Raw genomic sequence first — 24994 nt, forward strand, 5'->3', positions numbered from 1 at the left:
TTTGGCCTCTTCTTCTGTAAAATGGAGATGGTGTGGTTTCCTCCTCTATGGGACTCTGCCTCTTACTAACGTGTCTGCAAGGCAGAGTTGGCTCCTGGCAAACCTGCCTGCTATTCTTGTACTTAGCTTCATTTCCAAGTGTCCAAAGCAGGGGCAGCTGGATGCCGGTGGCTCACACCTGTCATCCTAGCTACTCAGGAGGCTGAGATCTGAGGATTGTGGTTCAAAGCCAGCCAGGCAAGAAAGCCTACAAGACTCTTATCTCCAATTGACCACCAGAAAACTGGAAGTGGTGCTGTGGCTCAAGTAGTAGAGCACCAGTCTTGAGCAAAAAAAGTTGCAGGACAGTGCCCAGGCCAAGGACTGGCACACCCAACAAACAAACAGGGACTGTATGGTAGAGGAGAGGAGAGGAATCAGGCCTGAACATTTCTACCACAGGAGACCACCAGAGGCCTGACATGGCCGCAGACAGAGGTGTCAGCCAGGACAGCTGTCATCAGAGGAAATGGTTCGTGTGTGTGTGTGTGTGTGTGTGTGTGCGTGTGTGTGTGTGTGTGTGTGTAGGGGGTGTATTTCTCCCACTCTCCCAGTGACTATTTCTCCCCTCAAATAAGAACACATCCCAAGTTCAAGGACAACTTTTTAATCACAACCTACGATTCACAAACACTTCTACTGGGTAAGTGGCCTGGGCTGGAGGCCAGAACTCTCATGGTGGTTGCAAGCACACCGAAGACCCAGGGCTGGGACACCTCCTGGAGGGAGGAGAGTCAGGTCTTGGCTCTACCTCCAGCCAGGGTGTGTCTGGGATAATCCCACAGCTGGAGCAAGGCAGGACCAGGACCTGGCTTGCCATCCGCACCAGCCTCTGATGCCACTGCTGTGCCAGAGCCAGGGTCCCGTCCCTCCCTGCCCTCCCGCGCCTGCCAGAGCCAGGCTGGCAGGCCGCCCGGACCGCCTACACAATGCTCTCGGTGCGCTTGCTCCTCCAGACCACCAGCATGGTCATGAGCAGGGTCACCGTGATGGGGACCACGATGAAGGGGCAGAGGATGGTGTTGGGGGGGTCCCGGACAATCCTGCCCGAGACGGGACAGCTGCTGAAGTAGCGCTGGTGGATGGCGATAAAGAACTTGTCCACTTCTGCGTTGGGCCAGAAACGTCCCAGCTTGTCCGCCACGCTCCTGGTGCAGTCGGTGAGGTCCCCGTAGCTCCTGTGGGTGCAAAGGGAGGGTTGGAAGCCCGGTAGGGCCCTCGGCCCTGAGGTGGTGGCCCCTAATCCGACGTGGAGGGCTCTGCTGCCTCTCCTCCCTGGGCAGGGGAGGGGGAGGAGGGGGAAGGCCCGTGGTGCTCCCTACCTGCCCGAGGGAACCAGAGAGCGGCTCTTTCCTGCCAGGCCCCAGGGTCGCTGTGGCAACATCGAAGGCCCAGGGGCCCAGGTCTGAGCAAAACCATGGAGGTTGGGGCCAGGCCGCTCCCAGGATGTGCCAAGAGGGGATCCACAGCTGGCAGAGTCACAGAGTCCCCAGGAACTGCCCGAGGTGAGCACGGCGGCTGCGCTTCCCAGGCTGTCGCGTGTGGAACTGTGTTCTGTGTGTGACCCTGGGCTTGTGTGTGACAGCTGCTCTGCTTGTGTAACTTAGTTTCTATGCACACCTGTCTGTGGCCTTGTGTGTGTCTCGTTCTCTGTGTGACCGAGACTGTATTTTCTGTGACCATGTGTCCCCATATGTGTGACTGTCATTTGCTACGCGTGACCCTCTGGCTGTGTCTCACTGCATAACCACAGGGCTCACCGCCGCTCCCCAACCACGCCACAATACCTTGCCCACCTGTGGCGCAGCCAGGCTCAGGGCAAGGCCTGTGTGCATCCGAGGCATGACCCTGGTGTCCTGGGGAGTGTGGGCGTGGTGCCGGGTGTTTTGGCCAGTGAGTGCAGGGAAAGGTGCTGTGCTGTCTGTCAGGTGATGTGATGTCATGTGGTGAGATGTCAGGTGTGTGTCAGACGGTGTGATCTCATGTGGTGTGATTTAGGTGTACTGTGGTGTCAGGTGGTATATCACGTGGTATGATATCAAGTGTTATGGTGTCAGATGGTATGATGTCATGTGGTATGATTTTGGTGTGTTGTGATATCAGGTGGTATGATGTCACGGTGCGATTTCACTGTGCTGAGATGTCAGATGTTATGGTGTCGGGTGGTGTGATTTTGGTGTGCCATGGTGTCGAGTGGTGTGATATCACATGGTGTGATTTCAGTGTGCTGTGATGTCAGTGTTCTGTGGTGTTGGGTGGTGTGATTTTGGTGTGTTGTGATGTCAGGTAGTGTGATGTCATGTGGTGTGATTTCAGTGTGCTGTGCTGTCGGATGGTATGATTCAGTGTGCTGTGGTGTTGAGTGGTGTGATTTCACATGGTGTGATTTCGGTGTGCTATGCTGTCGGGTGGTGTGATTTCAGTGTGCTGTGGTGTTGAGTGGTGTGATTTTGGTGTGGTGTGATTTTGGTGTGCTGTGCTGTCGGGTGGTGTGATTTCGGTGTGCTGTGGTGTTGAGTGGTGTGATGTCATGTGGTGTGATTTTGGTGTGCTGTGCTGTCGGGTGTGATTTCGGTGTGCTGTGGTGTTGAGTGGTGTGATTTTGGTGTGGTGTGATTTTGGTGTGCTGTGCTGTGGGGTGGTGTGATTTTGGTGTGCTGTGCTGTCGGGTGGTGTGATTCGGTGTGGTGTGATTTTGGTGTGGTGTGATTTCGGTGTGCTGTGCTGTCAGGTGGTGTGATTTCGGTGTGCTGTGGTGTTGAGTGGTGTGATGTCACGTGGTATGCTTTCAGTGTGCTGTACTGTCGGGTGGTGTGATTGATTTCGGTGTGCTGTGGTGTTGAGTGGTGTGATGTCACGTGGTATGATTTCAGTGTGCTGTACTGTCGGGTGCTGTCGATTGTTGTGTCCGAGGCCATCAGGAGTCCCTGTGTCCCTGAGGCCACAGTGAGGGTGGTCCATCCACTTGTCTTGGGCCCATCCAGGGACTCTCCCTTGCCCTGGATCCAGAGGGCCCCTGGGGAGATGGGCCACTGTCCCCTGGCTCTGAACAGCCTGTGGCCATGTGACTTTCTTTCCAATGAAGCCCACCAATGCTGTCCCTGACAGACAATGCCCTGGGTCCTTTTCTGGGTCACCGTCCAGGCAGGCAAGGAGATTCAAACCCTCGCTGGAGGAAGGGAAACGGAGGTGTGAGGAGGCCAGGCTCACGGAGCCCCAACGTGCCACCTTTGCCCCACCATCCCTTGGTGAATAGCCCGGGGTGGGCAGAGAAGCCCTTACGGGGTCTGGGCCTCTTCTTGGGCCGCAGACCTCGCATGCGTGCACCTTACCACCATCCACACTCCACCACAAGACACACCGCAGGCCTGACACCCACACCAGGCTGTGCTGGTCAGGCCTGGAGCTCGGGTTGCGGTGCGGCCTGCCCTGCTCCCTGTTAATGGGGGTTTGGCACCCCTTACCTTCCAGAAGGGAAGGTGGGGGGGGACAGGGTGGGAGAGTGACAGGCAACCACAGGGCCCTCTGGGCCACCATCTGGCTTCAGGGGTCACAGCAGCACAGTGTGGACACTCCCTTATCTGCATCCAAACCCCACACCACACGTCTGTCCTCTGCCCAGTGTCGAAGTGCGTCCAGCCCCGCGGGCCGCTGAGTTACTCCGGGACCAGCGAACCCCTTCACCCCTGCTCGGCCATCTGGCCTGCGGTGTGAGGTCCTGGAAGGCATGCCCTCGGGGCTCACACTCAAGCTCAGTTAGATCTGCGAACCCAGAAAGCCCAGGTCACACAGGGAGAGAGGGGCAGCCTAACGCCACAACCATCTCAACCCAGCTGAGATCACCAGAGAAAACGGGAAATGAGAGGCGGGGGGCTGCTGAGAAATAAAGAGGTATGAAATGACAGATCCAGGAAACCCAGAAAGCCCTAAATGGGACCAAAGCCAGAACTACAGTAACAACCAGCTCTGCACCATGCCCACCAAGGCCAGCGTGCTGAAAACCCACGATGATGATCTTGAAATCGTTCAGAGAGGAAAGGAGCCCCAGAGAGGAGCGGCCGCACACGCCATCACCAACTTCTAGCAGAGTCGAGGTGAGCCAGACACTGGGCCGAAGCTTCACAGCTTGAGCCGTCTAGAACCCTACACCCAGCAACACAGCCTTCAATAAGGGGATAAACAGACCCCTTCTAAAAGGGGCGGGGCTAGGGGAGCTCATTGCCTGTGCTGTAAGAACCATGAAGCAAGGGCTGGGAAGGTGGCTTAGTGGTAGAGTGCTTGCCTTGCATGCATGAAGCCCTGGGTTCCAATCCTCAGTACCACATACACAGAAAACGCCAGAAGTGGTGCTGTGGCTCAAGTGATGGAGTGCTAGCCTTGAGCTTCTTAAAAGAAGCTCAGGGACAGTGCCCAGGCCTTGAGTTCAAGCCCTAGGACTGGCAAAAAAAAAAAAAAAATGTGAAGCAAGTTCTTCAGCCCAAAACTGCAACACTTGGGCATTGGTGGCTCACACCTGTAATCCCAACTGCTCGGGCTGCCGAGACATGAAGATCATGGTTAGAAGCCAGTGGGGAAGAAAGTCTATGACACGCTGATCTCTTACCACCAAAATTCTAGCTGGCAGGCACAGCTCAGGTGGCAGAGCACCAGCGTGAGCGAGCTGAGTGGGCTCGGGGCTCTGGCTTCCGGCCATCCCTGCCTAAGGTGTGGTGTGCAGAGGCGCCCAGACTCGCCTGCACAGCCAAGTGCCCACAAGTTCTGCGTCTGCTCCTGCGGGCGTGGGGAGGGAGGGAGGGAGGGGCTGGGGAAGGGGTGCAGAGAGAACTAAGGAAACCTGAAACCAGACTTCCAGGGCCTGGGTCCCAAGTGGACAGGACTAAGGTCCACTGGGGTGGGAGTCGCCGCTGCCCCTTGACGGGAGGCCAGGGGCCTGTAGACTGTCCACCCCTTCTGTGGGGGGGGTAGCCCTGGAGAGGCCACCCTCTGGTGGCCTTTCTAAGGAGATGCTGATAGGAGTGGGAGAGCCCCATTGCACACAGGCTACCTTGGGGGTCTCTGGGAAGCAGGAACGGGGGCCACCAAGTGTTCCCTGCTACCCCAGAGACAGGCAGACGCAGGAACTCAGCACTCAAGACACGAAACTTCCTGTGGGCCTTCTTCCTAAGTCTCTTATAGAGCTATGAAAATAATGAACACTCAGCCAGGCACCAGTGGCTCACACCTGTAATCCTGGCTACTCAGGAGAGAGGCTGAGACCTGGAGGCTAGCAGTTCAGAACCAGTCTGAGTGAAGTCTGTAAGCGTCTATCTCTGGACAGTAAAATGCCAGGCTGGACGCATGGCTCAAGTGGTAGAGCATGAGCTGTGCACAAGCAAGCTGAGCAGTTGCTAGGCCCTGAGTCCAAGCCCTTACCAATGTGCGTACACACACACACACACACACACACACACACACACACACACACACACACTCACACACACACACACACAATGATGCTGCATACTTGAACACTTCCTAAAGGAAACTTGCTGTGAGGGCCAAGGCTGGGGGGTGGGTAGACAGGGAGCCCGGCCGGGGTGCCTCACTGCGTGCCTGGTCTGTACCGAGACGCAGGCCACGGAAGGCCGTCTAGTCACTCACGGTTGATGTTTGGCCTCATCTTGAGATTCTTGCAACATGCAGTTTGCGTAGCTGCATCATGGAGCCCCGCTGCTTTCCGTGCACAGAAAGCACACCTCTGTCACCTGTCCCTGAGGGCGGTTCTCGGAAATGCAGCCACTGGGTCCCTAGCACCTCGACAGCAGGTTACGGATCAGTGTTGGCAAAGTGCTTCTCGAAATGTGCCGGTCCCCCCACGGCCGGGTCTCAGGTTCGCAGGCCCCGCCGCAGCAGCCGCGCCCGCTCTCGCTCTCCTCGTTGCTGGGCTAAAGGGCCATCAGTCATTCTGCTTGCAGAAGTGATTAACCAAATGCCCCGTGCTGCCTCAGTGGGCCATGCAGGCCTGGTCCCCCACCTCTGGCGCAGACTGGCAGGGTGCCAGGTGGGGCCCCTCCCCCAGCCACGGTACCAGGAGCTGCCAGCGCTGGGGCGGCCAGGCTCGGAACTGCTGGCCGATGGCAGTGCCGGTGCCTGCTTCTAGGTCTGGTGCGGATTTGGGCATGGTGCCTGGCCAGCCTTGTGTGGAGTTTGCAGCATGAGCCTCAAACCAGCTGTCAAGGAAGAGGGGGTGAACATATTGGCTGCTGGGTGCCCACCTGGCCAGGCCTCCCCTCCCCTAATTTGCTCTGCACCCTGCACTTTAGGGAGAGGAGACTAAGGCATGAACAGGTGAGATAAGGCGCCAGGGGCAGGCAGGATAAGAAGTGGGACTGGAGCTGGGTGCCCGTGGCTCACGCCTGGAATCCTAGTGACTCAGGAGGCTGACATCTGAGGATCGCAGTTCAGAGCCCGTCTGAGCAGGAAAGTCCACGAGACCCTTATCAACAATAAACCACCAGAAAACCGGAAGTGGCGCTGGGGCTCAAGTGGTAGAGCGCTCACCTTGAGCTGAAGAGCTCAGGGACAGCGCCCAGGCCCAGAGTTCAAGACTCACAACCGACAAAAAAAAAAAGGAAAAAAAAAAAAAAGGGAAAAAAAAAAAAAAAAAGAAGTGTGACTGGGATTCAGGGTCCCGATCCTTTCTAACAGGGCTGGTATGAGGGGACGGATGGACAGCCATAATCTTGGGGTGTCCCCAGAGCTGATGGCGCACCATAGCCGCCATTCTTCCCACAAATCAGCATCCGGAACCTTGGGACCAGGAGTGCGGGCTTGGGATGAGAAGACTGGGAGACACGCCCCCCCCCCCCCCCCCCCCGACGCCTCCCGCCCAGAATAGAAAGTTCTTGCCCAAAAAGGGCAATTCTCCAGTTCCACAAGAACCGAGCACTCCCAGGGCTGAGCCTGAGCTGCCATGACTATTTTTGGTCCTTCAGTGCCTGCTTTTTGTAGCACAGGAATGCACGGTCCCCCACCTCCCTCCCTCCCTCTCTTCCTCCCTCCCTTCCTCCCTCCCTCCCACCCAAGGGAATTCTTTGGTCTCATCTGTTCCGAGGCGCTCAGCTGTCATTTCTGTATAAATAAACAGGATAGACCAGGCAGCCGTCCCCGCACGGGAACCCTTTTTAGATGTGGTGGCTTGCATTGCAGGGAGAAGGCGAGGAGGGGAGGCCGGCCGCCGCGGTCCGTGGTATGTGGGCAGCCAGCCCAGGTGGCACTTCCTTCCCAAGACACCCCAGGTGGCCGGGCTCCTCAGGTGGAAGATGAGGAGACGGTGGATCATCTGTCACCCAAACTCCCCACAAAGCAGGTCCTGATGGGGGGAAAACAGCCGTTCACCCGTGATCACCCCGTGTGGCCAGAGCGGGTGCCCGGCACTGGCTCGGAGCTGACTTTGGTTTTCAACAACGTGGCTTGCTGCCGTCATGAATGCCTTCCCTCCTCGCCACAGGCTGGCCTGTGCCAACAGCCTGTGGCTTTTTCCACTTGCAGCACGAGTCCTTGCCAGCCAGAGACCTCGCCGGCCAGAGACCACCGGCCAGAGACCCTGCGCCCACGGCGGGGAGCAGAGAGGGAGCCAGTCCACAAGCCTCCCCTGCATTCTGGTCCTTGGGGGCCAGGAGAGGGAGAAGAATACAGAGGCAGTTGGGGGACAATGGGGCCCACAGCTCAGGGCCGCCCAGGACAGATGGATGGACAGACAGATCTGCCTTTGGGGCTTGAGCATCTCCAAGGTTAACCACACCGAAGGTGGCGTAAGCGGAACACAAAAGGAAAAGGAATCAGCCGGGCGGTGCCACAAGACGCGCTCGCTCCGCGCCAGCTCCCACATCCCTATTAGGCAGCGAGAAAAAGCCAAGGAATTCCCAGAGCACAAGGCGTGAGTCAGGACTGTGCTTTGACGACAGAACTAAAAACCGAAACATTAGTAAGAACAGGATGAAATTCAAACAAAACTCAATCCCTAGAAATAAGAGCTTGCATACAGTCTTGGTGTCACCCAAGAATTTAAAATTTCAATTATAGGCAATTAAAACAATCAAAGCACTACAGCTTATATAAACTCACAGAACAAGCCCCAAACTGAATTCTGAAAAAAGCCTGTTGTAAATAATCTTAATATTGTGAAACACAGAGGAAAATTAAGTATTCAATTGAACTTTTTACATAATAATAATAAACCTCTCAACTGGGCAATAAACATTAAAATTAATAAGCACTAAAAACTAATATTTATGGAAATATTTAAAAGGCAATAAAATGGCAATACATTCAATAGTTCTTGAGAAAAATAGAACCATGCAACAGATCCATTTCTTAAAAAAAAAAAAAAACCAAAACAGCCAAATCCTGAGAAGGCAGGTGCTCTACCACCTGAGCCACACTCTGACCTTTTTTGCTTTAGTTTTCACACACGGTCTCTCACATTTTCTCTCAGGGCTGGTCTCAGACTGCAATCCTCCAACCTGGGCCTCCTGTAGAGCTGGGTTTACAGACACACACCACCACTGCCAGCTTGTTTGCTGAAATGGGATCTTCTAACTGCAGCCAGACTGGCGTCGAACTGTATGATGATACCTGCCTCCTCAGTAGCTGGGACTACAAGTATGAACTACCATGCCTGGCCTACAAGTTCTTAAGACCACAGAAAAAGACATCAAGCTTCCTAGCTCTTCACAAATGCCATTAGACTTCACCTAGCTGTAGAGAGCGAGGTAAAAGATGGCTTATTCTGGGACTTCCTGAGGCCTGCTATCAGAAAGTTACACTTCAGTATATCTCAGGAGAAAGACTGGATGGAATCGAGCATTTCTCTCTGCTTTAAAAACTGTCACGTGTGTCAAGCACAGGTTTCTCTCAACTGGCAAGCCCCGTGTAGTGTGGCTGCTGACCACAGGGTCTCACGTGTTGGGGACGGTGGCAGTGGCCCAGGCTCTCCCTTCTGTCTTCTCTCTGGAAGTTTCTGTCTTTGATGTCAGGGCTTGCACCCAAGATTGCACAGATAGTCAGAGCAGGGCCTTTCTGCTCGCTTCCTGTTTACCGAAAGCCACTGAGCAGCCCGCGGGCACGCAGCATGGGGACACACAGCTTCCCAGATTCCTAACGGTCTATCTGCTCGAGCTGTACAACACACATTCTCACATCCCAGCAGAGCCACCCGAGCCACACCTCCATTCCTGTTTTTCACTCATTCATTTGGAGATGCTTTCTACCTCTCTGGCCTTGAATGGAGATCCTCTAGATCTCAGCCTCCTGAGTAGCTACTAGGATTATAAGTGTGAGCCACTGGGTCAGAGCCTCCTCTCCTTTTAACCGTCCCAGTCCACAGTCCGCAGCTCTTGGAAGGCAGGCCAGGCTGCCCCACGGGCTCCAGCTGGGTGATTGGCTCACACTTTGCAGACACACCACCTGGCCAGGTCCTCCGGCCCTGCCGCGCCCCCACCTGCCCATTTCACCCGAGTGCAGCTGCCGTTTCCCTCTGCCCTCTGCCCTCTGCCCTGGATGAGGCTCTGCCTTGTGACCTGCAGGGCAGGGGGAGTCCTCCTCCCCCCTGCACAGGGTGGGGTGCTGAGGATGAGCAGGGCCCGTGACACCAGGGTCCACCAGAGGGCGCCATTCGGGACCTGCTCCCCAGGCTGAGCATTTGAGGGGGAGTGGGTAGGTGGGGTGTCCGGAGCAGAGGAGCCCTGGGTTAGTCCAGGGTTCCTATGGGGACAGCAGGTCTGTTGTGGGGAGCCCTGAGCTCCCAACACGGGTGCCTTTCCCAAGGGAGGCCCAGACTGTGCACTGAAAGCCGTGCCAGGTCCCCGCTGGCCCTCAGCCTGTGCAGGGGCAGACTCGGAGGAGAATGGGGGCCCCAGAGGCAGGTTTTGTGGGCCCTAGCTCTGCCTCTGGGCCGTGGAATGGGGGCACACCCTCGGTGACCCAGGCCCCCGCCAACTCCTCCTGCCCCCCCCCACCCTCCACCCCAGGCCTGAGCGAGCCGATCTCTCCTCACTGGCTTCTAAGCCCATGGCCCGCTCGGCGTGGCTCCGGCCCAGACCCGGCCCGGAGCTGCCAGGCTGGCTGCCAGGCTGGCTTCCCTCGGAGAGGCCTCCGGGGGCAGGCACGGGGCCAGCTCTGAGCACAGGCCCCAGCAGGAACCCGTGGCCTGCGCGGGGAGAGGAAGCCGTGTTAGCATTCAGGAGGTGTGCAGGGGAAGTCACAGGCAGCCGAGTCCGAGGCACAGCACTGCGGCTGATTACACGCACAACTAGGCACGTGCGATTTCCCCCAGGGGACCCCCTCCCCCACGTGGCTCCCTGGTCTGGGGAGGACCAGCTGACTTGCGGGCCGGGCATTGTGGGGTGGCCACTGCACCCCGGCCTGCCAGGCCCTGGCACTGCCACACGCCTAGGACACAAGTGTGACACCTGTGTGGTCCTGGATTAGAAGGGCCGGCCAGGCTACTATATTTGGCCGCGGTGCTCTGGGGACGCGGTGCTCATGAAGCGAGGCTGGGCTCCAAGCCCTGGGCCTTTCTCCTGTCCACCCCAGCACCACCAAGCACGGGGACAGATGCCCCAAGGTTTGGCTGCCCCCCCCCTGTGCCCCAGAAACCCTCCTGTCTCCCAGGGATCACAGGCTCACAGGGACTCTTGGCTGGGCTTAAACAGCTCTCCCCTGCCCACCAAGCCTCGCCCTGCCCAGGTGGCCATTGTCACCTGATCCAGGCGGCCTCCCTGCCCCTCCCCCCCCCCCCCCCCCCCCCCGCTGCACACAGAGGGGGCGGGGCACATTCTCTGCTACCGGGGCCAGCCCGGAGACCCAGGGATCTATCACTTGCTATGCTGGGCGCTGAGCCGGGCTGGCGCTGGGCAGCTGTAGGACCGGTCCTGAGCGTGGTCAGGAGCTCAGCCCAGCCCTGCCAGCCCGTGTCTGCCTCCGAAGTGTCCCTGCAGGGGAGCAGGGCCCCACACCCAGAGGGGACGGCCAGCTGGCCAGCTGGCCTCCTGGGAGTCCGCGCAGCCCTGCTCAGTGTCTAACCACGTCCGCACGCTGGGAGCCCCAGCCCCCAGCAGTCCTTGGGGATTCACAGCCTCTCAGAGCCATGCCAGGCACCGGCCAGGCTCAGGTCACCACGCAGGACCACGCCGGGGAGGGGCCCAGGGACCAGGCGCAGTCCAGGCCCGTCGGTGTCTCCCTCCCCCTCTCCCTTTCCTGCTCCTCTCTCTGTCTATCTTTGTCTCTCTGTCTGTCTGTTCCAGCAAGGTATCATCAACCAAGTCACGCAGCAAGCCACTGTACCAGAAAGGAGGTAAATACACTTATCAAAACGACCTCTCCATCTCTGCTGACAGGAAGCCCAGCGCTGGAGCCAGAGCTGTGCCCACGGGGTGTGGGGGTACCCCGAGAAGCTGTCCTTCACACAAAGGCAGCAGAAGCACCACAGAAAATTCCAGTTCACCACATGGCCTACGGCTGGGCTCTACTTCAAATAATGGTCTGAACTGGGAAGACTTGTACGTGTGAGAGAGAAAGAGGGTGTGCAAAATAATAAGACCCACTTGAATTAACACGCCGTGTGAAGATGGCGCAGGAAGGCCCTAGCAGAGCCTGAGACAAAGGAGTGACACACAGAGACGCACAGTGCAAAACACAAAGAGACAGACAGGGACAAGAAACTGGTGTGAGAATATTAACTACAATCCGGATGAGGGAGTGGGGGAAGGAGGGGGAAAAAGAGAGCGAGGAAAGGAGAAAGGAAAGGAGGGCCGGGCGCCGGTGGCTCAGGCCTATAATCCTAGCTACTCAGGAGGCTGACATCTAAGGATCTCGGTTCAAAGCCAGCCCAGGCAGGAAAGTCCATGAGACTCTTATCTCCAATAAACCACCAGAAAACTGGGAGTGGCGCTGTGGTTCAAGTGGTAGAGCGCTCGCCTTGAGCTGAAGAGCTGAGGGACAGCGCCCAGGCCCAGAGTTCAAGGCTCACAACTGACACAAAAAAAAGGAAAGAAGGGAGGAAGAGGGAGAGGGAGACAGATACAGACATGGAAGAAGACACACACAGAGTGAAGAAGGGAAGGGAAGAAGAGAATGGGAGAAAGAGAGAGAGGAAAGGAAGAGGAGGAGCTGTCAAATCCCCAGACCCCCCCAAAGCACATGGTTCCACAAGAGAATGCATGTGTTTCACACTCCATTGCCAGATGAATGGCAAATAGCTTGCTATTGTTTTTGTCAGCTGTGGGACTTAAACTCAGTGCCTGGGTGCTGTCCTTGAGCCTCTTTGTGTTCAAGGTTAGCGCTCTACCATTTGAGCCACAGCTCCACTTCCGGTTTTTGAATGGTTAATTGGAGATAAGAGTCTCACAGGGACTTTTCTGCCCAGGATGGCTTGGAACCAGATTATAGGTGAGAGCCACCGGTACCCAGCTACACAACAGGGAGCAAAAGAATGAAAATCTAGCATCAAAAATAAAAATAAAAAAGACAAAAGCCAGCATGCCTACAGACTGAACACAGAGACAAGATGTTACTCCATTGTTAAAAAGCTTGTCAGCCAAGTGCCAGCGGCTCAGGCCTGTAGTCCTAGCTACTCAGGAGGCTGAGATCTGAGGATCATGGTTCAAAGTCAGCACAGGCAGGAAAGTCCTCGGGACTCTGATCTCCAATAAACCACTAGAAAACCAGAAGTGGGCTGTGGCTCAAGAAGTACAGCACTGGCCTTGAACTGAAGAGCGCAGGGATAGCGCCCAAGCTCAGAGTTCAAGCCCCATGACCGACAACAAAAAAAGCTTGTCATTGTCTGGTTGAAATCCATCAAGCAGCTTGCAGAAGAGAAAATTAGAACAGATTTTTTTCATCTTAAACAGGAAGATGTAAAACAACAAGCATGGGCAAGGACAGTGGAAGCATTTTACACTCACATGTAAAAACAGAACACAGACCTGCTGAGATTGTTTTAGAATGGGGGGAAGGATGAGGGAGTCAGGTTAGTCAAGATACATTGTAAGCACAGAACCCCATGTATAACTAACATATGCTAATGAAATACTTTAAAAAGATTAGTCTATAATCCTTGCTATTCAGGAGTAGGGATAGGAGGTTCACAGTTCAAGGATGGCCAGGGCAAAAGTGTGAGACCCTACCCGATAAACTGAGGCAAAAAGGGCTGGAGGCATGGCTCAAGTGGTGGAGTGTCTGCCTCACAAGTGTCGCTCTGAGTTCAAACCCCAATGCTGCCATAAAAGAAGGGTAAAGGACTGAACCGGGGAGAATTAAAACGTATCTGCCAACTAAACAATCTTAAGAAAGCCATGAGGACAATGACAAATTAGGAGACAGGAAGATTTTACAAGAAAAAGGCTAGTGTTCTGCCACTTGAGCCACAGTGCCACTGTTGGCTTTGAAGTGGGAAATTGGAGGTAAGAGTCTCACGGGGACTTTTCTGCACGGGCTGGTTTCAATTCTCAGATCTCAGCTTCCCAAGTAGCCACGGATTACAGGGGTGAGCCACCGGCTCCTGGCTTTGCTGATATATTTGAATCTGTGTTTTAATGCAACTACACACTGTGTTAAGGAGATAAATACGATTTCAAAACCCCAGAACAACTCAAAGGAAACACAGCATCTCGTGGGTGCATGATGCTCTTCCAATGGAGTTTGTGGGTTAGGCAGGGCTGTGGCCAAACCCCGCAGCTGGCGGCCCAGGAGCTGGGATTCAGGGGGTCACCAGGGAGCTTACCCCAGCGCAGAGACGCCAAAGTTGACATGATGCATAAAGGAGAAATAATATTGATGGTACAAGGACACACGGTTAACCTCAGAACTTACAGATCAATCAAAGATTTGAAATACCTTCAGCATTGCTACTTTCCTCTCATTTTTTTTTTTTTTGGAGTTCATGACTGCTCTAAATAATAGTTAAAGAAGCCTGCAGCCCCCAAACCGGGAGGAGCACACAGGAAAGGGCGTGGCCATCATCTTCAGTGGGACCCAGAAGCAGCAAATAACCAACAAACCAGTTCCACCTCCAGCTACCCGGAGCCAGCCTGCTGAAGCAGCCTGATAAAGATCTGCACACTCAGCCGAGCAGCCCACGAGGAAGTGGGCGGCTTCTCGTCTACTGCCACGTGGGCAGCCACGGGCTTCCCAGAACCAGCAAGCCTGGCCTGTGGCCTGGGGCAACCAAGTCTCCTCTGCACAGCCTGGATAACTCTGGAACTTTCTGGGCTTGGTGTGTGTTTGGGCGGGGGGAGGACGTCCCGGGGGAAGCAGGGAGGAGGGTGAGCTCCAGCGAGCCCCCCCCCACCGGACATGGCCCACCTGCTAGCCCTGTGCCGGGAGGGGAGGGTGTCTGCTTAGCGTCTTCCGGCGTCTGACCTTTTCTATTCTGACATGGTCTGAGATTTCAAAACAGCCGTTAGTCACCTGATGGATAAAGATGTCACGGTGGCCTGGCCTGGCCTGGCGCTCCGGTCTCGTGCCGGGGCTATGTCCGCCGTGTCCTCCAGGGAGCGAGGTTCCCCCCCCACCCCCCCGCCTCCCTGACCCGCAGGCGGGCATCCGCAGCCCGCCGGGTGCCCTGGGCCCAGCATTCAGGGCCCACTGAGGCACCCCCAGCTGCAGTGCCACTCTGGGGCACCGTCCACTCACGAGGGCACCACAACCCAAATTAAAGATGGTGGCACATGGCACAGGGCAGCTGCTGGTGCTGGGCCACGGCTGAGCCACGGTGGAGGCCGCCTCTTGGCCTTGGAACCGCAAGGACGGCTACTCCTCACCCCTGCAGCTCCTCACCAACCCTGCACCCCTCCCTCTCCACCTCCTCCAGCCCTGAAGTTCCTCTCCCAGCCCCGCAGCTCCTCCCCCACCCCTGCAGGGCCGCACTGGCACCCATGGGGGAGGGGTGCAGGAAGTGAATTCTCAGTGCTCTGCTCTCCCATCCAATACAAAACCCCAGGCTGCATCTCCATCTCCCCGTTCCTCCACATTCTGTCCCCAAAGCACAAGCCCTGACCTGGGCAGAGCTCTGGTGCAGCACAGCGGAGCTGGAGGGGGGACAGACAGGCGGACAGGCCTGAGGCCCGCGCAGGCCGGGTCTGCACGAGTGTCCAGCGGTTCCACGGGCTCCGTTGAAAAGCCATCTAAGTGCAAACTTCAGGGACACAGCTTAGAGAGCGTGAGGAGAGGCTGCTGCTCTCCTTTCCTCGGCCCCACAGAGGGACGGAGCTCGAGACGGTGTGAGAGGGCAGAGGCGGCCGTGCAGCGTCCTGGAGTGGCCACCTGCCCCGCAGCGGTCCCTCTGTGGAATCTAGTGTTGCCAGCCCTGGAGACATCAGCCCACAGCCATGAGGTGAAGGGTGGATGGACCTGCCCCCCCCCCCGCCCCCGCGGGCCGGCCCAGGTGCTGGCAGGGAGGCGGAGGCAGGCACAGGCAGGACGGACCCAGGCTGGTGCCAGGGGCTCCCATGCAGCCTTGTGGGGGGGGCCTTGTCTATGGCAGGGTCCTGTGCACCCAGGGGTCCTGTGCTCAGGTCGCCACCCCAGGAAGTGGGGGGCAGGCAGAGAACATGCTGGAGCCCTCAGGATCCTAGAAGATGCCTCCTGCCCAGTTCCTGTTGAAATTCAAAACAAGAGCAGCTGCTCCAAGGCTGCCGTTGAATTGGGAGCATTTCCAGACTGGACGCTTGGACCGGGTGCAAGGGGGCTGTGTGCCTGCGAAGGGGGTGGCGGCCTGGGGAGCTGGGGGCTGGCACAGCCCACCTAGGTCAACCCCGAAAGGGCTGACCCAGCACAGTCCGCGCAGGTCAACAGTCAGCCGCAGCACTTCTCCGGGGAGACCGTTCTGAGGTGCGGTGGGGAGCAAGCACCTGCTCCTGGGGTCCTGACGCCTCCCAGAGCTGGCAGCTGGTCACCGTGCCTGCCGGGCTCGGCGTGGCACACCAGACCCCCGGAGCCTCGGCGTCTCGGCCTCAGACTCGGGTGAAGGCCACGGAGACCAGGCCCAGGGTACCATGACGCATGAGTTACCACGAGCCAGGCAGACCATGTGGCCGCTCTAGGGCAGAGACCAGGCGCCCTGCGGGGCTGAGACAAGGCCGAGTCCTCTGGGTGCTGCTGGGGGCTGCTGACCGGGCGGCCGTGCCCACCAGCACCGCCCCACCTTTGCCAGGCGACACTGCCAACACGGTGGTGGTGCAGGAAGGGCGGAGCGATGACCCCTTCCTTCATCGGCCTTCATCTGACAGCAAGGTGAACAACATCTCCCCGCTGGCTATTTTAAAACCAGTCACTTTGCTGGGCACCGGTGGCTCCCGCCTGCCATCCTAGCTAACTCAGGAGGCTGAGATCCGAGGATCGTGGTTCAAAGCCAGCCCGGGCAGGAAAGTCCGTGAGACTCTAATCTCAATAAACCACTAGAAAACCAGAAGTGGCGCAGTGGCTCAAGTAATAGAGCACTTGAGCTGAAGAGCTGAGGGACAGCGCCCAGGCCCCACGGATGACCAAAACCCCCACAAAAAACAGTCACTTGCCTAAAAAGACGGAAGATGGAAAGATCCTACGCACCAGCAATGCCGTCTCTACTTTCACCAGAAGGGACATCAGTATGTTGAAGAGCCATCTTCACTACAGTCCGTGAAATGGACTCTAGCGAAGACGGAAGCGCCCTAAGCGAACGTCAGTGGATGGATGGACCAGGAGAATGCAGTGTACACATCACGTGGGGTACTATTCACCCCGAAACAACCGACTCTCCCCCATCCTCAACAGCACGGAGGGAACCGGGTCACACGTCAGGCTGAGGTACATCAGGCATAAAAGCTCAAGTACCACATGGCCTCAGGTGGACAAAGCGGGTGGGGGGGCGGGGACCGCAGAGCGGTGGGCGGGGCTGCTGTGTGGGTTAGGAGCAGGCGCAGGTGCCTGCAGAGTTCAGTAAAGCGCAGTAACTTTTCCGAAGGTGGCCCAGGGGCGGGGCGGGCTCTTAGCTCACACGCTGTCTTCATGACAGCAGTGTTTCATTACCTAGCTTCAACACGCCGTGACATGCACACACAGTGTGGGGTACGAGCGAGCGCAGGAGGGGCGGCCCTGCCCACCTTCTGGCTGGCTGGGGCACACGTGGGATTCTCCTGAGCTGTTTGGCTTCCTCTCCCCCTCCTGTGCTCCCAGGCGCCCGCTTAGGGCCATAATGGGAGCAAGTACACTGACACAGCTCTAGCGCAGTCCGGCAACTGGGCAGCGGGCGCCGGCGCTGGGGGGGGAAAGCACACAGAGGGAGCATGCGGCGTCCCTCACCTCACCCCAGGATTCCAGGGTCTACATGAACGTAGAGCCCCAACAATACAAACACGTGCAGGCACCGGCCATCTCAGCGGATGCTGTCTGAAATGGGAAAACACTGCCGAGCTGCCATGTCCAGTGGAGTGTTCTGCAGCCAGCTGAGAAAATGAGTGAAGAAGTTCTCCATCTATTGATAAGGAGTATTTTCTAGAACATACTTTCAAGTCAAACAAACCAAAGAGCAAAGGCAGATAATGATGACAGTACCTACTGTGTAAGAAAGAGGACATAAGAAAAAAAATGCACTCTGCTCACTTGTGCAAAAGCAATACAGGCAGGAATCAGTAATGCTCACCTGCAGGAGGTGGGGGGGGCACGAGGGAAGGGACAGGATTGTTCTCTGAACACACTGTTGGGCGGAGCTCTGGCTCCAGCCAGTGGGACTCCAGTCCCGCATCAGTGTGGCCGGCCCCAGGCCCCAGCAGTGCCGTGGGCCTCAGTGTGCTGCCGGGTGGGGTGGGGTATTTGGAGGTGTGCTGCTCTGCAGGCCGGGGCCCAAGCAAGGGAGACGAGGCAGGTGGGGCCTGTCCCTGCAGAGTTCCCAGCAGCTACTGCGCGATAGAGTTTGGACCGGCGGGACCCCATAGTCGTATAAGGCACAGCTGGAAGCAGGGGTTATTAGCACTATTCCATACGGTTAAAGACCCGCTCATGCTTTCTTCTAGCATCTGTATGGCTTCTAGAGGACATGTCATCTGTGTGTATGTGTGCACGCGTGTGTGTGTGCGCATGCATGTGTGTGTGTATGTCCTGGCTCTTAAATTCCATTCTCTAATAAAGCAACCAGGGCCCTTGGACAAATGGCTGGTTCTAGGGCGCAGACTTAGCAGGGGCGCTTGAGCACCTGTGGTACCCAGAAGTGGCCGCTCAGTGGCTGTGGGAGAGGCACAGGGGCACTGGACAGCACCGTGCTGGTGAGTGCTGGGACCCTTTGGGGAACCTTGGACTAATTTGATCCACCTGAGTAATCTAGAACATTCTCCATGGCAAGGCTGTCTCACTGGCATCTTCAGCTTCACTTGTACCCCAACTCCCCTTGCTGCAGGTACGAGAGGCCTGCAGGCCTCAGGGGTTAGGACGTGAATCCTCCGGCTGAGGTGCTACCACCACATGCTGTTGCTTCCTAAAGGGACTGTATGCACACATGCGCGCGTGCACACATGCACGTGCACGCACACACACACACACACACACACATCTATGCATATACGTAATGCATAAGCCGCAGTGGGATGTGAATGACGGGCCTGAGGCTTGCTAGGCAGGTGCTCTACCACTTGAACCACAACCCCAGCCTATACAGAAAAAATTCCCTAGCAAGTCCCCCTTCTACTCCAGCCCCTACAGGACTCTAAAATCAGTGAGCCCTCTTTGGCCTGCCCGCTAATCTTCCTTCTTTGCAGTTCCTGCCTGGGAAGAGGCCTGTGGGCCTCTGGGTGGACGGGGAATGGGTAGGGCGGCCTCCTGGGGGACACACCGCATCTCCCCTGCCAGGCCTCTGGCTTGCCATCAATCTGCACACACCACAGAGGGACGGCTGAGCAGAGCCCGCGGCCAGCGCATCTCCCGCTCAGCGGGCAGGCAGCCAGTTAGCCTAGGACAGCTCATTTGTTGTTGTTGTTGTTGTTTTTCTCTACTTCCAGCTCCTGATCCAATCCTCTGGTCAGAAAATGGGACGGGAAATGCTGTGGATCTGGAGAGGGTCTCCAGTACACCCCACAAGGCTGTGTGGGGCCCTGGTCACGGGGCGTCCCGGGCCTGGGCACCCCCTCCCGCTGGGGGCGAGAGATCTGCAGTCTCAAATCCCCCTGAGCTTCCTCTTCCACTCCCCAGGCAGAGCTCCACTTCTGGCTCTGCTCTGCCCGGGGAATGAATCGGAGAGCAGTGGCTGATGGGAGGGGGAGAGAGCCAGATGGCCATCATGGCCTTGACTGAGGGAGATAGAGCGGGCCGCTGCCACCCGAGCCTGGCCACGGGAGCTCCCAGGGGGTCTCAGAGTGGGCCACGGTGGAGCCAAGCGGGCTCCGTTGGTGGGGAGAGGCCACAGCCAGGGCTCAGAAGGGCAATGTGCCCCCACTCCAGGGTGCTGTGGACAGAAGACTAGCCGCGGGTGCTGGGCGCAGGTGCAGGCCAGCCTCACCCATGGGGAAGGGCCGGGAGTTCAGTCTGCTCTGTCCCCCCAATTCCCAGCAGGAGACCAGGGGTGCCCAGCACCCTCAAAGGGACGCAGTATGAATGACAGTGGCTCCATCTTCCTGTGGGGGGTGCTCTCAGGGCCTCTCCTTGTCCTCCACCCTCAGCCCCGGCTCTCTGCTCTCTCATACCTCAGGTCGAAACACCGGGCAGGGTGCCCTCTTGGGTGCCCTGCTGTCTGCACTGTGTGGGCGCACCCTGTACGTGACCCCCGACTCCTCGGCAGACCCGCTTGCCAGTCCCTGGCAACAGCTTGAAGCCCTTCCTGGTCCCCGAGCCCTGGCTCTGGGACCGCGGGTTTCCTGCCGCAGGTCCTGGCCGCGCGGCCCCCAGTGCTTGCGCTGCAGCACACACCAAGCCTGGACCGTGGACCGTGACACCCAGTTCTGATTCCTGCTCCTGCGGGGTGCCTGGCCTGGCTGAGGAGAACCCCAGGCCTGCGGGGGGGGTGGGTCCCTGGGACCCAGAAGCAGCGAGCGAGCCCCTAGGAGTGGGAAGGAGGTCTCAAGCAGGACGGGTTGGGGAGGGTAGGGGAGGGCCGCCCTGGCCTGGCTCCGGTTTTGACTCCCTCTCCAGCCCGACCTGCCCTGACCTGGCTCAGCTCTCCCAACCTGCTGCCACCACCAGCGGAGGCCACTGCCACTGTCAATACCCATGCCGCCCACTTACGCTCACGGCACCCGCCGATGCCCCCCCCCACCCCCGTCACCCTGGACGGTGGACAAGTGCGCGGCTGAGGCCCCTGGGCGGCCGGCTCTGGGGCGCCCGCAGCCTCACCCCTGCCGGGACTCACCCGATGGTCTTCCCCCAGTCGCACCACAGCGTCCTCCCCACGGCCTCCATGTTCTCCTTGAAGCGGGCCAGGCACTGCTCCTGGATGAGGGTGCTGTAGTCCGTGTCCTGGTAGGCGGTGACTGTGAAGAGCTGGGTTGCTGCAACAGAGGGTACGGGCGTCACTGCCCCCGCCCCAGGTCTCCCTGAGGCTCCCCCAGCCCGGCCCCGCCCCGGGCTCCTCCTCAGCTCCCCTCCTAGGGTCCCTGGTGACCCTTCAAAGGCCCCGCCTGCAGCATGGGCCTCACACCTGGCGCCTCTGAGCCTCCACTGGACACGGGGAAAGCACAGTCTGCGGCCTCCCTCTGAGCACGGACCCCCAATACCACCAGGCGGTTCCCTGGGTGAGGGGAGGGCTCCTTCCTGCCCAGGCAGCCGGCACGGGGGGGGGCTGTGTGGCACCACCCAGCTCTGGGGTCCCCGGGCACGTGTGAGGATGCGCACTCCGCACACACCACGCTGGTGAACAGACCTGAAGGCCGCTCTGCCCTCACACCTCGACAAGGCCCAGACGCGAAGGCGACCTGCCAGCCATGCACAGCACCGCACAGCACCGCACAGCACCGCACAGCACCGGTGCGCCCGCGTCTCAGCCTGCTATGGGTTGGTGGGCACAGGCAGGTGAGGAGGACTCTGCCCCTTGGCTCCCAGTGGCCCCTCTGCCAGGCTGGACACCCACGTTCCCAGCCTCTTTAAGGGTCCTGTTCCCTGTTCTGAGTCACGCTGCCAGCCCTCTCCTGCCCCTGGCTGTGCTGGGCATCCGTGCCCCAGGGCACCGCGGCCCCACCTACCAGCTACACCGCCCACACCCCGCCCCACCACTCACATCCCACCCCACTGTGGGTCTCCTGGACGAGAAAGCCAAGCGCCGGCCTGGAGTCCACCGTGGCAATGGTGGAGTGGCTCCCTGAGGAGAGGCTGCTGCCAGGGTGGGGCTCTGGGGTCCCGGGATCTGGGTGTGGGCCCTACTGGGAAATACAGAGGGGCCCCTCAGCCCCTCCCACCCGGGAGCCCCCTCTCCCCATGCCTTCTCACACACGGCCTCCTCAAAGATGGGGAAACTGAGGCTCCAGGTTCAGAAACAGCATGAGGGCGCAGTGCCAGAGTCAATGCCAGCCGGTGCCGGCAACGCGGCCACGGGCAGGACCCGGCCTTGGATGTGGACAGGGAGGGGCGGGCTGGCTGGGGCGGCCTGGAGCACGAGGGCCAACTGGGGCTGGAGGTACGTGGTGCAGAGCACAGCCCGGGGACGGGCAGAGCACTGCTCCACCGCCTCACAGCTGCTCCCGCCCAGCGCAGACGGAAGAACGAGCGGAATTCCTGGACACGGCAGGGGCCACACGCGGCTCACCAAGAGCCAGGTGTGTCCACCTGAGAAACAGGTGGAGAACGATCCCTTGCGTGGCCTTGTTTCCAGCTAACAGCCCCTGCTCCCTGACGAGAGGAAAGGCCATGTGAGCCTGTGACGCTCAGGGCATCTGTGGGGGTTCGGGGCCCGCTGGGCACAGGGTACATGGTCAGGATGGCAGGGACGGGACAGCCCCTGGAGCTCACCCCCACACAGTCAGGGAGGGAGCGGCGCCACACTGCCCCAGCCGAGGGCGTCTCTGTGGACGCCGCCATCTGATGGGTTGGGGCAGGGCGCCGCTGGGCTCACACCGCCCCTGGGGCGCTGTCTTAGGGCAGAGCGGGTGGCACACGCCAGTCAAAGGACTGGGCACACTGGGATGGAGTCCCGTGTCGTCTGGTCGGAGGGCACCGGGGGCTGGAGGCGGCAGGGGAAGCTCTGGCTGCTAGGAAGCTCAGGTGCAGATCCAGTCACCCAGGGAACCCCACGACCTGCCATGCGTGGAGGCCCTGTGCCCCACGACTCCTGGCACCTCACCCTGGCCTGCGCGCGCATGGGAGACACCATTCCACAGTGGACCCCACCGCAGCCAGGCCCCCTCCAGCGGCCCCCACCCCACCCCCTGCCCCCTCTGGCAGCCCCTACCCCACCCTGGCCCCCTCCAGCGGCCCCCACCCCACCTCCTGACCCCCTCCAGGTGCCCCCACCCCCACCCTGACCCCCTCCAGCGGCCCCCACCCACCCCAAACACCTCCAGTGGCCCCCACCCCCACCCCGACCCCCTCCAGGTGCCCCCACCCCCACCCCGACCCCCTCCAGCAGCCCCCACCCCACCCCCTGACCCCCTCCGGCAGCCCCCTCCACCTCCTGGGTGTGGGCAGCAGGGCCACAGAGCTTTCCTCGCTCCGGAGCGGAGCGTTCTGCGGCCCTGCTCTCTCTGGTCCCGGCTCACGTCTGCACGGGCAGCCGCACGTGGGCACGTGGGTTATTTCTCAGAGGAGTATCAGCCGCAGGGGCCCCAGCTGCGATGGGTACCCTGGGACTGCAGCGTGTGTCGGCGCACTGGGGGCCCCAACAACGGCTCTCCCTCCTGTTCTGGGAGACAAGTGTGCTGTGTGCCTCAGCCAGGCTCCGGAGGCTCAACACAGGTGCAAGGCGGGTGTCGGGAGGCCCGAGCCACCAGGCCGCGGGGTGGGCAGGGCCAGCAGGAGCCGCACACCTGCCCGCAGAGCCAGTCCCGGGCGAGGCCCTGCTGCCCGCTCTGGGGCACCGACTGGGGTCGGGAATGAAGCTGCTGGGCCAGTGCCGTCCTGGTGCCTGGCTGGCACCCCGAGGGGCAGCACCCCACTCACAAGCCTCCCTGTCAGAGCATTCTCCTCCACACTCGGTCCCCCAAGCCCGCCTGCAGCACCCGGGCCACCTGGGCAGTGCTGGGTCCTGAGCTCTGTGGCCCACCTGCCTGGGGACCCCACGTCCCCCCCTCTCCAAGTCATCTCTGCCTCCCAAGGGTGGGACCCACTCTGCCCTGTCCAGTTATCCCCTGCTCTGTGGGGGCAGAGATACCCCCACTGCCCTCCCCCCGTCCCCAGGCCCCCATCTCATGCGGTGAAGCCAGAGAAGCTGTGCAGGGAGGTCTGGAAACCAGGGCCGTTTTGCAGGCACAGGACACCTGCATTCCCCCCACCCTTCCTTTCGTTCCTTCCTTCCCCTCATTCGTTCTTTTTTTATTGCTAGTCCTGGGGCTTGAACTCAGGGCCGGGCACTGTCCCTGAGCCTTTTTGTGTTCAATGATAGCGCTCTACTACTGGAGGCACGCTGCCACGGCCAGCTTTTTCTAAGTAGTTTATTAGAGACAGAGATAGGAGTCTCACAGACTTTCCTGCCTGGGCAGGCTTGGAACTGTGATCCTCAGACCTCGGCCTCCCGAATGGCTAGGATTCCAGCGTGAGCCACGGCGCCCGGCTACCTCACATCTTTCTCAATGGTGCCCAATTTACTCAGTTTTTACAGAAGGGAAAAGCAACATTGTAGTTTTAAAAAACAATGAAATTCAAGGCTCAAGCCTATAATCCTAGCTACTCAGGAGGCTGAGATCTGAGAATCGCAGTTCAAAGCCAGCCCAGGCAGAAAAGTCCCTGAGACCATCTCCAATGGACTACCGAAAAGCGGGAAGTGGAGCTGTGGCTCAAGTGATAGAGCGCTCATCTTGAAGAAAAGCTCAGGGACAGCGCCAGGCCTTGGCCTTGAGTTCAAGCTCTAGGACCAGCACAAATAAATGACAAAACAAGCTGTAGCAACGGCTCCTGGCGTGGTAGAGGAAGCTTGCTATCCCCCAGCTAGAACCTTCTATCAGGCGACCGTCTCCTCCCCCCGGCAGCCCAGCCAGGGCAGTGGAGGAAGGAGGGACCTGTCCGGCTGCGCCAGGCCTCCAGGAAAGAGGATCTCCGCGCAAGGCCACCCTCTTCCTGCCACGTGGCTTGGTCCTCCCGGCCACACTGAGGACAGCAGACCCGGCCGGCCCCAGCCCGCTGTCCTCCAGCTTGGTTCTAGTGACGCTGGTGTCCCTGTCCCCTGAGGGCCCTCTCTGTGCTGCTTTGGGGCTCTGGGCACAGTTCCTTGAGCATCCTGTGTGTCCCTGTCCCCCACTCCTGCTGGAGGCGCATCGGCCCTCCCGCGGCTGGCGTGTGTGGTCACGGAGGCCTCCGCCCCGGCAGCGGCAGCCCCGCCACCCACAGGCCGCCGCTGCCCACGCCCTGCTGCCACACCGCTGGTGCCCAACCTTGGTCTTGCCCTTCACGGCCTCTTGGCAGGTCTACCTATGGCGGACACTCACGCCACATTTAGCAACTTTGTTGGTTTTGTCTCGGTTTCTTTCTTTCTTTCTTTTTTGTTTGTGGGTCGTGGGGCTTGAGCTTGGCTAGGGCACCGTCCCTGCGCTGTTCAGCTCAAGGCGCACGCTCTACCACTTGAGCCACAGCGCCATTTCCAGTTTTCTAGTGGTTTATTGGAGATCAGAGTCTCATGGACTTTCCTGCCCAGGCTGGCTTTGAACTGTGATTCTCAGATCTCAGCCTCCTGAATAGCTGGGATGACAGGCGTGAGCCACCAGCACCCGGCTTGTCTCCCTTTCTTAAGATAGTCTCATGTAGCCCAGAATGGCCTCAACGTGTGACATTCCTGCCTCTGCCTCCGAGTACTAGGATTACAGGCATGCGTGCC

The 24994-nt window shown here is 58.9% G+C and overlaps 1 protein-coding gene across 1 annotated transcript in view; it reads right to left on the reverse strand.

Annotated features, from left to right (window-relative positions):
- Nucleotides 1–630: 630 nt before the first annotated feature.
- The window catches only part of Ramp1 (receptor activity modifying protein 1), a 32201-nt gene continuing 7837 nt past the window's right edge, over nucleotides 631–24994 (reverse strand). The window contains exons 2-3 of the mRNA XM_070008696.1: nucleotides 20390–20528; nucleotides 631–1217 (exon numbers count right to left, since the gene is read on the reverse strand). Of these exons, the coding sequence (XP_069864797.1) occupies nucleotides 962–1217; nucleotides 20390–20528 (395 nt within the window). The 3' untranslated portion in view covers nucleotides 631–961. The remainder of the gene's footprint in view (nucleotides 1218–20389; nucleotides 20529–24994) is intronic.

This window comes from Dipodomys merriami, unplaced genomic scaffold, assembly GCF_024711535.1.
Source record: "Dipodomys merriami isolate MVZ:Mamm:240054 unplaced genomic scaffold, mDipMer1.0.p SCAF_1, whole genome shotgun sequence".
NCBI lineage: Eukaryota > Metazoa > Chordata > Mammalia > Rodentia > Heteromyidae > Dipodomys > Dipodomys merriami.